This window comes from Salvia splendens, chromosome 2 (assembly GCF_004379255.2).
Source record: "Salvia splendens isolate huo1 chromosome 2, SspV2, whole genome shotgun sequence".
In the NCBI taxonomy this organism is placed as follows: domain Eukaryota; kingdom Viridiplantae; phylum Streptophyta; class Magnoliopsida; order Lamiales; family Lamiaceae; genus Salvia; species Salvia splendens.
This window is the reverse complement of record NC_056033.1, coordinates 8,182,153-8,198,694: the sequence shown is the minus strand read 5'-3', so window position 1 is coordinate 8,198,694 and position 16,542 is coordinate 8,182,153. Positions and strand designations below refer to the sequence as shown.

The 16,542-nt window shown below is 34.7% G+C and overlaps 1 protein-coding gene across 1 annotated transcript; it reads left to right on the top strand.

Moving 5' to 3' along the window:
- The first annotated feature begins 416 nt into the window (after positions 1-416).
- LOC121771789 lies at positions 417-1,099 on the top strand. Its single transcript, XM_042168673.1, has one exon. It carries the CDS (start codon positions 436-438, stop codon positions 1,012-1,014), a length of 579 nt encoding a protein of 192 aa, XP_042024607.1. The 5' UTR covers positions 417-435; the 3' UTR covers positions 1,015-1,099.
- The last annotated feature ends 15,443 nt before the right edge of the window (positions 1,100-16,542 follow it).

Genomic DNA, 16,542 nt, shown 5'->3' with positions numbered 1-16,542 from the left:
ACTCTTAATGAGGGACGGCCCAAAATGAAAATTAGCGACTCTTATTCGGGGACGGAGGGAGTATTAATATACTTATGCATTTTAAAAAAATTTGAATAGCATATCCTGTATTTAATATAATTTGATGTGATTTTCTAACTGATTATGTATAATGTATGGAGTAATTAACGCAAAATCAACATAATAATTTTAGTGAAAGTCATATTCATTTTACGTAGATTCCTACCACATAATATTATCATATGTATTAAATATAAGAATAAAAATATAAATCCAGGGGCAGATTAATGACCTGATTTGACATTCAAAATTAGTTGTTACCGAGTCCACCATCTAATTGGAGCGGTTTAACAAACCCCTTCTCTATATATAAAATGCAACGAAACGCATGCTTTTACTCCAATTACTATCTGAATTCAACACACATTGAATCCGATGGGGAACGCTGCCCCCCGCTGCCTACCTGACGCCGGCGGACGAGTGATCCTCTCCGACGGCGGCGTGGTCACCTACGACGAGCCCCTCACCGCGGCGGAGCTCATGCTGGAGCACCCGCAGCATGTGGTGGTGGAATTCAAGCCGATCGCCAGCGGGAAAAAGGCGGCGCCGCTTCCGGCGGATCAGAAGCTGGAGATCAGGAAAACCTACCTGATGCTCCGGATCAGGAAGGGCAAGCCGATCCAGCTGTCGTCGGAGGAAGCTCGGAGATTGATCTTCGGCAACAACGCCGGGATCAAATCGAACGCGCTGCTGTCGTGCACTGGTCTCGTGCCGCTGGTCGCGCGGATTTTGCCGGCGATCGGAGGGAGGAGAGGCTGCGGAGTGGAGAGGAGGAAGCTCCCGGTAAGTTCGGATGAGGTGGAAGAGGAGAGATTGGATTGCTTTGCGGAGATATTGGAGGGAAGGCCGGAGTTTCTGAGCAGGCAGATTTCGGGGAAGGGATGGAAGCCGAGTTTGGATCCGATTAGGGAGAAAGCGGTTAAACCCAAAGTTGGGAATTGGGTTATTCTCTAAGTTTTTTAGTATGAGTAATTGCTGTTTCGTTTTATAAACCGGATCGGTCCGGCCGATTCGATCGGCTGCGAACCAGTGTGTCGCATGCAGAACATGTGGATTGCATAAGCCTATAGTTTATATATATATATAATATATATATATATATATATAGGGTTTTGATCTATGCAAAACTAGATTTAAATACAGAAACACAGAACAATATCATAATTAGGGCACTATTAGGTCATAATTAGGTAATTTTTAGGTCATGCTAACAAAGCATGACCTCAAACGATCTTAGCATGACATTAAACCCAAATATTATAATATGACCTAAAATTGCTTAATTATGACCTTCCGTATTTTTGGTTAATTATTGACCATTAGATCATCTAATCCTAGGGCCAAGATTTGGTCTGCATTTCTGGATTTAAACACATACTTATTTTGATCATCTCCCTATATATATATATATATATATATATATATATATATATATATATATATATATATATATATATATATCTTTGTCCTAATTATTTTGCTTTAATTTGGGAGACTTGTAAGTTTTTCAATGAAATATGGGTTTTTAAACTTTTGAATGAGCTAGTATTAAATATAAGCATATGTTTGGTACAATTAAACATTTGATTGTGTTGTAGTTGAATTTTGTATGGTGTCATTTTTAATATTCTAATTCAATTTACAATCAGAATATATTTATGATATTAATTTAGAAGTGAAAGCTATATTTTAAAATGTAAATTTTCAATTTCATGGTAAGGTAAACTAAAAAACATTGATAAAAAAATTTATTACTAGCAATAAGATCACAGAATGGAAAATCGTGAGATGTGGGCAGCAGAAAGAATAAGCCCAATATATGTAACGGATATTATCGCCCAATTAAAAAATCGGACGGCCCATTTGGAAGAAAAACAGAGAGGGATGGATTTCATTTCACTGAACACCTGATTTTGGTTACTTGACAAACTGACAATATGGATAAGATGTTTGAAATATTATTTAATGGAGTACTAGCTAGTATTATGAATTTTGAACTCATAATCCAAATCAACACACGCGTTAGTTATTGTTAGCCCATTCCACTTTTTCAATTGCATTTCCGGTTCCCTTTAATGATTTGAAAAGAACCCCTGAATCTCATATTTACCAATTTTATGTATACTCACAAGTTAAAATAATTTATTGTGAACAAAAATGATTGTTGCTAATTAAGTGAAATTCTTTTAATCAATCAACAAGCAAGGACAATAACAGCTATTTATAAACATAAACAAAATACAACAACTAAGGGGCACTATACATGCTTAGCACAGTAATTACTCACACTTCCCAAAAGTGCCCTGCAAAACATAAACTCAATCAAACACTAACTATTCCAAATCAAGTTTGGATATTAGATTAATTAATTTAAAGAGAGGAGAGAGAGAGACCTCTTTATGAAACCATAGTCATGGCTTCCCATGACAAGGATGTCTGCCTCTAGTTTGTCCACTGCAGCACACACATATTACATCCTTAGCATCTCCACTTTCACCTGCATTATATAATTAATTTCAAAGATTAATTAATCATGTATAGTACAGTGTGGCAAACATCATAACACAGCACATCTTGTTTGTATGCATTGTAGTTCACAAATTGTGCATTATATAGTCAATTATATCCATTACTCGTTACCATGTGAAGATTACATACGTGTCTACGTACTATACCCTAGCCCCTAAGCTTATTAAACCCTTAGGGGAAACAAGAAACGTGTGTCTAAACATCATAACATGGTACATCGTATTCGTATGCATTGCAGTTCACATATTATGCATTATATAGTCAATTATATGCATTACTCGTGAGCATGTGGTGCATTATTCGTAGCGGTTTCCAGCCATTATTAAATTACTATTGTACCCTCATAATGCACAAAATAGGACAAATAATGCAACACGGGATTAATTACCCAATGTTGATCTTGACCGTCCATTTCTCTAATCTAATTGCTGATATTAAGAAGGAAAAAGGAGGAAATATAAGAAAAGGAAATGAATACATCCCTATATATATATATATATATATATATATATATATATATATATATATATTAGACAATTTTTGTAGTGACTTCGTAGTAGAATATGACAAATTGACAATGAAATGAAAAAATGATTGTCGTCTATAGAAAAAATCAACAAGATTCCTCAAGTTTTAGATTTTAATGTGTTATTATCTCCATTCATCCCGACTAATTTGCTATGTAGTATTATCTTTCGTTTCCTTTTTTTGTCGTAAATATCTTTAATTGTACTAGTCTAGAAGTGCCTATCTATTCAAGTTTAAATTTGTTAAACCTCTCCAATGTAGTTATGAAAATTAAAATTAGGTGCTACCTCATGATAGATTAGGTGTTTCTTACATTCGTTAGTCTTTATTATAACCGAGTATACCCACGCTCTCTCTATCAAAAAAATTAAAATTAAATCAATAAGCAAAAGAATATTAGGATTCCTAATTGAGTTAGCTCTAAACTACGAAAATCGAACTTACTATAGTATTATATACTACATCGGTATATGTAGATGCATACTTGCGTTACCACCAATCATTTAATTTCTTATTTCTTTCTTTATTCTTTTAATAAACTTCCATTGCATTTAGACTTATGATCAAGCTCAACTGTCCAACAAAAAGTAGAATCCGAATCATTTTCCGACTGAATTATTAAGTAATGGTATATAATCATGATTAGTAGTCTGGTAGATATTTACAACTACACAAAAAATAAATATCTTCTAGTATATATCTAGTAATTAATAAATAGTAAAATGATTATCGAAGAATGGTACATTCAGAATGCCCACCAACGTCCGCTTCATGGATTTTCACTATCTTTTCAATAAAAATAGGCTTAACGATTACTCTGAATTTAATTCGACTCAAAAGGCTGTAACAATGGATCAATTTAAAGGTCTATTTCAATTTCCAATCACTACTGCGACACTAGCTAGATGCAACTTGCAAGGCACATATATCCATTGATTTTACATTTATCAACAATTGACAAAACCCATCCTAAATGAAAGGTTTTGGTTGCTTAAAAGGTAGAGTTTCCAAACATTTTTGTAGGATATTTTTTTTTAGATTTTTTTTCAAAATTGTTTTGAGAGATGTTAAGATGTCCAAATAATAAACTTGTTGATAAAACGTCGAAGTAACCCACTTATATTTCTGTGCATTTCGTGAAAATTCCAATTGTGTTTTATTGTTAAATAATCTTACCATATATATAATTCGTCATTCTTACAAAATTAAGAAAACTTAGACGCGTTCTAGTGTACCAACTGTTAAGAATATTTTTTTTTCAACTAAACTACTTTATTTAAAAATAATACTAGTGATTATGATAGTAATAATAATGATTGAATAATCATGCGTCTAAGATTCGATAGAACCTTAGCATACAGATAATTAAAGTATACGAAATTGTATACACGTGGGACCGACGGTGACTATAACCTTTTATTTTGAGGAGTGTACACTTAATATCATACTATAAGTTGTTACCTTATTTAATGTTATACGACTAATATTAATAAAGGAAAATATCATACAACACTCTAATGTTTATGTTACAACACTACTTAATTGACAAATTAGGTTATAATCTTTAAATATATATGATTCATAATTACAACTGACGAGGCGAAAATCAATGTTAATTACACATGTAAAATAAAGATAATATTATACTATTTTTGAATATCCTCTTTTATATTTCACATAGCAAAAAATACATGAATCCAACTCTTTAAAATATGACATGGATTTGTGTGTCAGCTAAAATATAGCCCGAACTTAGGAAACTACAGAATCAAATAGGAGAATTAAAATGAGCCGGTTATTGTAATTGTAGTATGATTGTGAAAAATAAATGGAGTGAGTGAGGCCTAATTTGTTACTATGCTTACCCTAGATTGTTAAATGGTACTTATTCTTATTTGAAAAAACAAAAGTTTCAACAATATGTACTTTAGATAAATTAATTGAAGCTCATAATCTCATACAATTATTATGCTTAGAAGATCGTCAAATACTAGTTCGAAAACTTTTAATAATTCTAGTAGTATATCTTTATGACTTATTTTAAAGAGCTTATTACGGCACTACCAAATTCATACAAGTATGTTATCGTATGTACCAGTTTATCGTTTTCATAAATGTCATAATTTCTACTATTATTATATTATTGGTTTGACATAATAAATCTTAATATTCTTCATAGATAAGTGTTTAGGCCGTCTGAATTCCAATAAATATAATACGGAGTAAATGAAAAGAGGATAAGATAGGAAGTAAGAAAGCAAAATAGAATAAGATGAGAATGATGATCGAGTTTTGCATATTTGCAATTTGGCGATGAGATAAAGACGGGTGTGTTAGTTATTCTTATATTCATCTAATGAGCGCAGCGGAAATTACATACAAGAATAACAGATCTAGATTCATAATCATATTGCAAGTTGAGCACGTAATACACAACGGAACTAAATCTTACTTGTTGTTGTGTTTTCTTCTACGATTGTGTCCTGCAAGTTGAATCCACTACTATCGAGGTCCACGTGTATTATGATCCGATGCAGGAACAATTCCTCGGTACAATCGCTCTATAGAGAAAGCTAGGAATTCTCTACAAAGCTTTACGTATTTTCTCTCTAATGTTACGATATCTCTCTTCTCCCACAATGGAAAATAAATAACCATTATATAGACAAATAGTCATTAGGGTTTCATGATTGTTGGGCTTATGGACTAATTATAATTGTAGCCCAACTATAATTATTTAATCCATATTAATCTAATCTAGCTCATATCCTTTCAATCTCCCACTTGGACTAGCATTAGATATAATACGCAGTTCCAACTTTGTACCCTTGAGCGGATCAAAATACACTTATAGTGTGACCCTTTAGGCCCTCATTATCGACGACGATCTAATCGAAGTCTGCACAAAACTCCTAGACTGCGTTGGCAGCGTAGCTCGATATATGAAGAACGTTTACGTGAATTCGGTAAACAAGCCTTTACACAAAGTTTATAGTAACATCCTTTCATTCACGAACCACCCGATTGAGCCTAAGATTTGTCATGTGTCATCCAAATAGCTCAATCACTTTATCTCATCTTTATTAAATGACCCATTCGATCATATTCAATTACTTTAATTGAATATATCTTTGCATTGGCCAATGACTTAATGGTCAAGTAATATAGAGAATTTGAGTGTTCTCTCGAAATTCTAATCAAGGAATGAATCTCATTCTTGGCTCAACTACCATTTCCATTTATCTTATGATGTACCCAACACAAGTCCGTGTCTTAATCCTCCGTGGGGAGGCAAAGCGTTGTACAAGGTCAAAGCACACCACTCAACAAACAAAATGTGTAATGACCTCAGATCCAAGGACTATTACATACTTCATGTACTAATAAACTGTAGACACTCAACAAAACAGTTTAATAGTAGGGTATACCAATACTCTCCAAAGTATACCATGTGTCCATCACGAGTATCTAATATCTCATAGTTGTGAGAACAACTACATTCTCGAAGAATGTGATGCAAACCCCATGCTAACCTATAACATATCATCAATATCCCATTCTTGATGATCATTGGTTAGGGCCGTTTTAGAATTATACTATATCATTAATGTCTCACACCATTAACGACAATCATAATTCAAGGGAACAAATATTTAGAATAAAATCAAACATTTAAAACAATTATTCCAATAAGTGCACAAAACCCATAGGAAATAAAATTTTCATATAATGTGATCAAGTAATATTGTCTCAACACAAAATGTTTCTAAGACATATAAAACTGTAACTCCCACTGATTCAAAGCCATCTACCAACATGCTTAACACCTAAGCTCTCAAAGTGCTTGTTGTGTTTTGCTATACATAACGGTTTGGTGAAAGGATCATCCAAGTTATCATCAGTGGGTACTCTTTCTAATTTTATGTCGCCTCATTCAATTATTTCTCTGATCAGGTGATATCTTCTGGGAACATGCTTGTTCTGTTCGTAGCTCTGGGTTCTTTTGCTTGCGCAACAGCACCAGTGTTGTCACAATACAAATGTATTGCACTATTGGCACTCGGAATGACACCCAGTTCTTTAACGAACTCTAACAAAGCAACAGCTTCTTTGGCAGCTTCAGATGCAACAATATACTCGGCTTCGATGGTGGAATCGGCAGTTGTATCTTGTTTGGAACTATTCCAACTCACTGCTCCACCATTGAGGACAAAACCATATCCAGACTGAGACTTATAGTCGTCATGGTCTGTTTGAAAACTAGCATCAGTGTACCCAGTAACTGATAACTCTGGTTGTCCACCATAGACTAAGAAATATTCTTTAGTCCTTCTAAGGTACTTAAGAATAGTCTTAACAGTTTTCCAATGTTCCTCACCAAGATTTTGCTGAAATCTGCCTGTCATGCTAAGCGCATAGGCCACATCTGGCCTAGTAGAAATCATGGCATACATAATAGATCCTATAGCCGAAGCATACAGGATCCTTTTCATGTTGTCTCTTTCTTTGTCATTAGAAGGACAATCCTTCTTTGACAATACAATGCCATGTCCCATAGGAAGAAAACCTTTCTTAGAGTTCTCCATTGAGAAGCGCCTTAGCAACTTGTCTACGTAAGTGGATTGTGATAATCCTAACATCCTATTTGGTCTATCTCGATAGATCTTGATTCCAAGGATGTAGGAAGCATCACCCAGATCCTTCATCATAAAGGAACTAGACAACCATTCTTTCACGGATTGCATCATGGAACGATCGCTTCCCATAATCAAGATGTCATCAACATATATGATAAGGAAGACAACGTTACCATTCTCGCGTTTACTATAAACACATGGGTCCTCTTTGCTTCTGACAAAACCAAACTATTTGATTGTTCTGTCAAAACAAATATTCCTACTCCTCGAAGCTTGCTTAAGTGCATAGATGGTTCAGGCTGTTCATTCTGTATGTGAGAAGGTTCAGAAATATCACTATGATCTTCTTGAGGTAGAGGTGATGCAACTATTGTATCATCTTGTGTTTGATGCATCTCATTGTCTTGAGGTGGTCCTTCGAGAGTCTCTCTAAGGTCCTCTCTAAGAGTAATTTCCCCTCCCAATAGATCATCAAAACTCCCACTGAGTTATTGTCCAATCCAGTGGATAATACCTCATCCTCATTGTTAACTTGTGGTTCTTGAATTTCTTTAAGATCTACTGTATTTTGACCTTATTCCTTGCAGACATAACGGTCTTCAAGGAACGTCACATTCCTTGATGTTATCACCTTGTGATTTTCAGGACAGTATAAATCGTACCCTTTAGTTTCTTTAGGATATCCCACAAAATAACATTTCTCACTTTAGTTTCCAATTTATCAGTCATCATTTCTTAACAAAAGCTGGACAACCCCAGGTCCGGATATAGTTAAGACTTGCTTTCTTGCCACACCATAACTCATATGGTGTTTTCTCGACTGACTTAGAAGGAACCCTATTTAGAATGTATATAGTCGTTAGTAAGGCATGACCCCATAGGAATAAAGGGAGACTAGCGAAGCTCATCATGGATCGAACCATATCTAATAATGTTCGATTTCTCCTTTCAGATACTCCATTCATTTGAGGTGTACCGGGAGGTGTTCAGTCCGACTGGATTCCATGTGACTTCAAGTAATCAAGAAATTCTCGGCTCAAGTATTCCCCTCCTCGATCTGATCGAAGAGTCTTGATACTTTTCCAAGTTGTTTCTCAACTTCACACTTAAACTCTTTTAAATTTATCGAAGGCCTCCGATTTATTTTTCATAAGATACACATATCCATACCTTGATAAATCATCAGTAAAAGTTATGAAGTACGAATAACCACCTCTTGCTTGAGTTGGAAACGGTCCACACACATCAGTGTGAATCAACTCTAGCAAATCTTTGGCACGCACCCCTTTCCCAGAAAATGGTTTACTTGTCATTTTTCCTTTGAGATAGAATTCACAAGCTCCATAAGATTCTAAATCAAATGAAGTGAGATAGTCTAACTTTCTCAATCTTGCTATTCTTTTCTCATTAATATGACCAAGTCTGCAATGCCAAAGATAAGTTGCATTATTCGTATTACTTAGCTTAGGTCTTTTGTTTTGCACATTGAGAATATTTCGTTTGTATTCAAGTATATATAATCCATTTTCAAGAGTGGCATTTCCATAAAACAATCCATTAAAAGAAAACGAGCATCTGCTGTTTGCAAAATGGAAGGAAAAACCTTCAATGTCTAACATCGGAATGGAAATAATATTCTTTGAAACAACTCAAACAAAATAACAATTATGTAAATCTAGTCTATGTCCTGAGGGAAGATCTAATCTATAAGTTCCCACGCATTCGGCAGCAACTCTTGCTCCATTTCCAAACACGCAAATCAACTTCCCCAGGTCTCACTTTCTTGCCGTCACTTAGACCCTGCACATTATTACAAATGTGTGAGGCACAAGTTGTATCTAATACCCAAGATTATAAATTATTCATAGACATATTTATCTCAATGACAAACATACCTGAGCTCCCACTTTCTGCACCTTGTGCCTTGAATTTTGGGCAGTCTCTCTTCCAGTGTCCCTTCTCATGAGAGAAAAGACACTCATCCTTTGATAATTTCGACTTCTTATTGGCCCCTCCACTCTTAGGCTTTAGAACAGCATCCTTAGATGCTTTCTTCTTCTGTTGCTGCTTATTCTTCCATTTTGAAGACTTCGCAGAAGAGCTCACCATGAGCACAGATTTTACCTTAGCAGTGGAAGACTCATAAGTCTTAAGCTTATTGTGCAGCTCTGGCAGCCCAACCTTCGTGTTGTTCATGTTGAAATTCACAATGAAATTCTCAAAACTACTAGGAAGAGACTGCAAAATTAGATTTGTTGAGACATTTGCGGGGAGCACCGTTCCAATCGATGCTAACCTCTCAATCAAACCAATCATTTTCAGCACATGCTCAGAAACCTTGCTTCCATCATGAAGCTTGCAGTTGAAGAGATCGCGAAGTATCTCATACTCCATAGTTTGAGCTTGTGAAGAATACAAACTCTTCAAGTGCTTTAGCATTTCATATGGAAGCATGTGTTCATGTTGTCTTTGCAGTTCCAAACTCATAGATGACAACATGACACACTGAGCATCAGAAGCATTATCAACGTGTTTCTGATGAGCTTCAACGTCAAACGTAGCAAACTCAAGAGATTCCTTATCGGGGATAACACCGATTGGTTTGTCTAGGACATACTCAACCTTGTCATGTCTTAGCACCAAGCGCAAACAACGGAGCCAATCCGTGAAATTTGACCCAGTCAACTTGTTTGTTTCCATCAAACATTTGTAAGCCAAGTTTGACATTTTATCTGAACAGAAATTAAAAGAAAGCAAATCAGAAAAGCATGCAAAGATCACATTCGCATCACTAATCAAACAAGGGTTTATTGTATTGATTAGCTCCCACTAATTTTAACATATATTATGTCCCCCAAACATAAAATACGAATTTATATCTAATATAAATTTTAGTGGTCCAAGATCCAAGTCTATATTATTGCAGCCTCTGCGATGACTGATGACTACAATAATATCACCAGGTAGGCCTCCAAGCCAATTGTAACAACAATTTTACAATTCTTGGTTTATTAATCTAATTAATATACGTCCATAAATTATTCTGGTTGCGAGGGCTACTCAAAATAATTTAAGCAAGTCAACCCCATCACATGATGCCAACCATGCATCTATGAATGAGCCTAAACCTTGTAGATTTAGAGTAAACGCGAGGGCGTAAAACTCGTGGTCGAAAAGGCTAGGAGCATCAAACAATTGTGATGGACGACGCGTTTGTTTCAAAACAAGACTTATATTTTGTGGGGAATAATTTTGTGATACTAATTTTGTGAATATAATATCCAATATTAAATTTCAAACAATTACTGGGCGCCGCCTACCCAGACATAGTATAACACGGACTACAAATACTGGGCGCCGCCTACCCAGACATAGTATAACACGGACTACACATACTGGGCGCCGCCTACCCAGACAATAAACGGTCTCTAACTACTATAGTTGAAATAAATAAGCATAAAATCAAATAGCATGCTTATCACATAAGATATCAAATAATGCTCAATGAATAAAATCAAATTTTATTCTCTAATTTAAATGTGGATTTAATTATATTAATTCTAAATTAATATAATTATATATGTTTAATATTAATTCCAAATTAATATTGTGTTGTGGAGTTAAAATTATATTAATTCAAAATTAATGTAACAAAATGTATTAATCCAATTAATAAATTTATCATATAATCTATATCAATTCCAAATTAATATAAGCAGATACTTAATATTAATTCTAAACTAATATTAAAGGCACATTTAGGGTATTTAATATTAATTCTAAACTAAAAGGGTACTTGGTATTTATTCTAAACTAAACAGATACCCTAAACAGGCACTATTAATAAATAATAATTTCTTGGCATGGATTTGTCGGCGGAAGTATGATTCTCTTTTCCAAATTATTCGAAAAATTTGAGGTCAAAATCCAAAACAGATTGCAATTTGCGGTAAATTTTTTTTTTTTTTTAAAAGAATCGAAATCTAATTTCAACTTATGAAACCAATTTCTTGACAAGTTTGAAATCAAATTTCGAAGCATATCAGCCTCGTAATTCTAATTTCTAAAATTAATCCACAAGGGCATGAATCCCACTACTACACCTTGTCGACAACATCATCACAAGGCAACTGTATCTGCCTCAACCTTTTCTCATCACAGGGATAGAATTCCCATTCCAAATCCCCATTAAACGTTGTTTTGGACAAAGCAAAAGAGCGACAACACCGCAAACAAGGCAGCGTAACCAACCAATTGCGGAACCACGACGTTGAAAGAATTTTGAAATCCAATTTCACAATTTTGATTTCCAAAATCATCCACAAATTAATTAGGAAACAAAATTAATTATGAATCGAGCCCCGAGCTCTGATACCACTGTTAGTTATTCTTATATTCATCTAATGAGCGCAGCGGAAATTGCATACAAGAATAACAGATCTAGATTCATAATCATATTGCAAGTTGAGCACGTAATACACAACGGAACTAAATCTTACTTGTTGTTGTGTTTTCTTCTACGATTGTGTCCTGCAAGTTGAATCCACTACTATCGAGGTCCACGTGTATTATGATCCGATGCAGGAACAATTCCTCGGTACAATCGCTCTATAGAGAAAACTAGGAATTCTCTACAAAGCTTTACATATTTTCTCTCTAATGTTACGATATCTCTCTTCTCCCACAATGGAGAATAAATAACCATTATATAGACAAATAGTCATTAGGGTTTCATGATTGTTGGGCTTTTGGACTAATTATAATTGTAGCCCAACTATAATTATTTAATCCATATTAATCTAATCTAGCTCATATCCTTTCAGGGTGGCGTTATGAATCTACAACTGCCCAATCCTAATTAATCAATTGATTGTATTTATGGAGAGAGAGAGGGGAAGAGAAAATGAAGTTAGAGAGAGAAAGGAAAGGAAGAATGAAGATAAGAATGGATTGGGGATAAGCACCAAATGTGAGCAGCCCAAAATATCTGAGTAATATAATTAAGTATGCCCAAATGCAATTGTACGTTGCACTTCCATGCATCATCTTCCACATTTTTTCATTGTCTATTGCTACTTCACTAAATATTCTTTTAGAATCTACTAGAATACTATATTATCGTGAACGTGCATTAACGTGTTCACCTTATCATTTTAGAAATGCCCGGTTTTAATTCTTGCAAGATTTGGGATACTGTTTAAATGGGTAATGGAAGGAGTTATAGCATGTTTAGTATCCAAGAATAAGACTCCAGATATGCATATAAAGTTACTGTATCTATACACTGTTCATGAGGAAATGCCTACTCTGTCCCTCTTGAATTCACAAATTTAGTTCTTGCTGCTCTAATTCCTTCCTCCATGAAGATATTGCCACAGAGATATTCTCAAATTTACCATAATCAACACCAAACTAATAACCACAATCAATGACCCATTCTCAATTGTTTAATCAACTCGACACCAATCTCCTCATCAAGCTCACCTCCCTCCACTGGAGCCTTGAATCTGTCTTGGATGAAGAGTTTTCCGGTGTCTCAAAATTCTGGATGAATCTTACAAGGAATTTTGTCGAGGATCGCCTGTTATAAGTGGAGAGGTGACACCGCCTTCAATTCTTCAACACAACCAACGACAAAAATCAAAACCAAAAAAGGAGGAAAAAAGCAAACACACATGGAGTTTAACATCATCAACGCGGAGAGATCATAAGCTACAACAGGATGCTCGGGAAGGAATTCCACGTGTCCCTGGGGGAAATAGATGACAGGGCTCCCTCTCTTCGGCAGCGAAATCAGCGGGCGGCCACGCACACCGTGCCACAGCTCCATAGACATCGACGGCGCTGCGGCCGTAGCCAATTCCAAATTCCCCGATGCCGCCGACGACGACGGCGAGCCACCAACAAAATCGGAACTCATAATGAAGATGATAGATAGAGAGAGGAGAGAGTCCTTGATTTAATTGTAGAAGACGAGCCTGTGAATTGGGGGAATTGAAAGTGATGGGGTATAACTGTAATCTTTTATCCATTTCTTGGTTCAAAAATCGATGCATGATTTATAAACCACCTAATTCGGCAGAATTCATTTCAGTGTATTACACTACTTAACAGTGCGGGCCTGCATTTTTTCTAGGGCTAGTAAGAAATGTATCTCACGTACTGAACAGCCTTAAATGCCAAGAATTAACCTCATATCTTGGCATATCCAATAAGGTGAACGGGTCCTAAATGTTCTGTAAAACGATAACTAGTCAAAATTTGTAAATTTTAAAGGAAAGAATTTCATCTAACTAAGATCAATAAAATTTAGTACGTGAGTGACATTAAAAAAAACACACAATATAGCAGCCAGAATAATTCACTAATAGCATGAAGTCATATTGCTACAAGTAACTTAGTGTTGCTCAAGGTATTAAATTGTTTGTTAGTAGTAATTTTTTAGCACCAAAGTCAATCACGAAGTATACCTTTTGAATCGAAAATTATTCAAACAATTACGCATGCAAGAGTCATATATTTCAAAATAAATAGTACTATAGCCTTCCGCATTATGGATGACACAAATTTTAAAAATGATTGAATTTTGTAGTGTACGAATAAAGTAAATGAATAAATTTAAATGTTCGATGAGTTGTATGATTTATACTATTTTAAATAAAAATGATAAATTTTTCATGAATGAACCGATAAAAAATTGTGATAAATTTTTGGTAAATGGAGTAATGAGTAAAAATAACAAGTCACGTTTCATCCATACAAAATCTTTATATGGCCAAATTAAGGGTGGTAAATCGTGCGGATTGGGTCGTTATCGGGTCAACCTGATAACGACCCAATCCAATGAGGTTTAACCCGAACTCGACTTGTTAAGCAAACTGCAAATTCGAACACGAACCCGACCTGCTACCCTTAAACCTGAACACGACCCGAACCTGACACGAATCCGTTAACGACACGATATAATATGGATTGACACGACACGATAACGACCTGAACCCAATATTAGACGATTAAATCTAATTTTAAACTTGACTTACATGATAAAGATTGATTTTTCAAGATTTAAACCCGATTTACAACAAATTAAATAACTAAACCAAAGCATTATTTTTTAAAGATAATATTATAAATAATAAAAATAATAATATTATTTTTTAATGGGTTATCCGTATCCAACTCGAATCCAACCTGAAATTTTCAGGTTCATAAGGGGTCAACCCAATAAGGACACGAACCCATTAAGGTGTGATCCAAACCCATTATTTTCGTGCGAATTCATATCGGATTATCGTGTCGGATTAAAAATTGCGAGCCCAATCCAACAAGGCAACAACTAAATAAAGATTTTATATTTAAAAAAAATTCTTTACCACAAATCATTCACACTGCAATTATACTCCATTTTTCTCAAGAAAATATAAAAGGTTAGGGTAAAAGATGGGCCCCATTGAATCTTGGGTCACGAAAGAGCGCGTTGAGGTGGAAGTGAGCCCACAAATTCAAATTTCTGGTCTAATTGTGGGAATCAAGCAATGATACACCTCACGTTCAAACACACAAAAAGCTACTCCCCCGTCCCTAATTAAGAGTCACTCTTTAACCGGATATGAGTTTTAAGGAAGTGTTTGAATGTGTGGTGTAATAAATGGAGTTAGGTAGTGGAATGTGGGACCTCTTTGACTTTTAGGGTATTTTTGATGTCTAAATACAGTAAGTAGGAAGAGTGACTCTTAATCGGGGACGGACCGAAATGGAAAATAGTGACTCTTAATTGGGGACGGAGGGAGTAGTAAAATTCAAAGTAGCCAAAAAAGCCTAAACACAGGAAAATTAGTGAGAGACCTCGATTCGCAGCTCATTTATTGATTTCTTACTTGCTTCAACCAAATTAGTTATATTCAATCATTGCATTTATTTTATTCTTTTGTATTTAATAAAAATCAAATCGAACTTTATATTACCATCCTTCATTAAAGTACATGCAGAGGATGCTTAATCCATCATTATATTCTAAGAGAAATTCTTGTATGCACTCCACTTCTAATGTATGCACTCCACTTCTAATTAGTACTCCTCCATTCTAAGGAAGATGACTCTTTCCTTAGGCGACACGAGATTTTATGTAGTTTATTTTGTGTGGTAGGTGGCCGAGAGAAAAAGTAAGAGAAAGAGAATAATGTAGAGATAAATAAGTTTCTAATTTTTAATAATGAGTCGTCTTAGATAGGATAAACTAAAAAGGAACGTGGAACGAAGAGAGTACATTAACTTAAAATAATTATACATTAATTTAATTTATAAAATGTTTACTGGGTTACCGTTTGAATTGTTTCTTTCATCGTGGTAAATTTGTTTCTTTCATCGATTTAAAATCCATTTGATATAAAAATCATTATATCAATACATTCACGGATTCATAACTATATTACGAAAAAGTGAGAGTAAATAATTTTCACCCTTCATAAATTTGAAATGATAGTCCATTTATCTAGCAAAGTAACCGATTTCTTACCTTGAAGTCAAAAAGTTAAAACCCCGAGAGGTTAGGTCTAATAGCCTTCAACCTTTTATCATAAATCACTAAAAAGAGGCCGGCTATTGGGGCATTTATCTCTCTCTCTCTATATATATATGCCAGAGTTTTTAATATTTCTAAAATTAACAAACACACAGTTAATTATTAGATATGAAGTTCATTGTTTGTTCGTTTCAGTTCTTTTTAGAAATAATGAGTTAAAAAATTCTAAAAATAACTGTGTATTTTTTTTTAATCTGAATTTTTTAG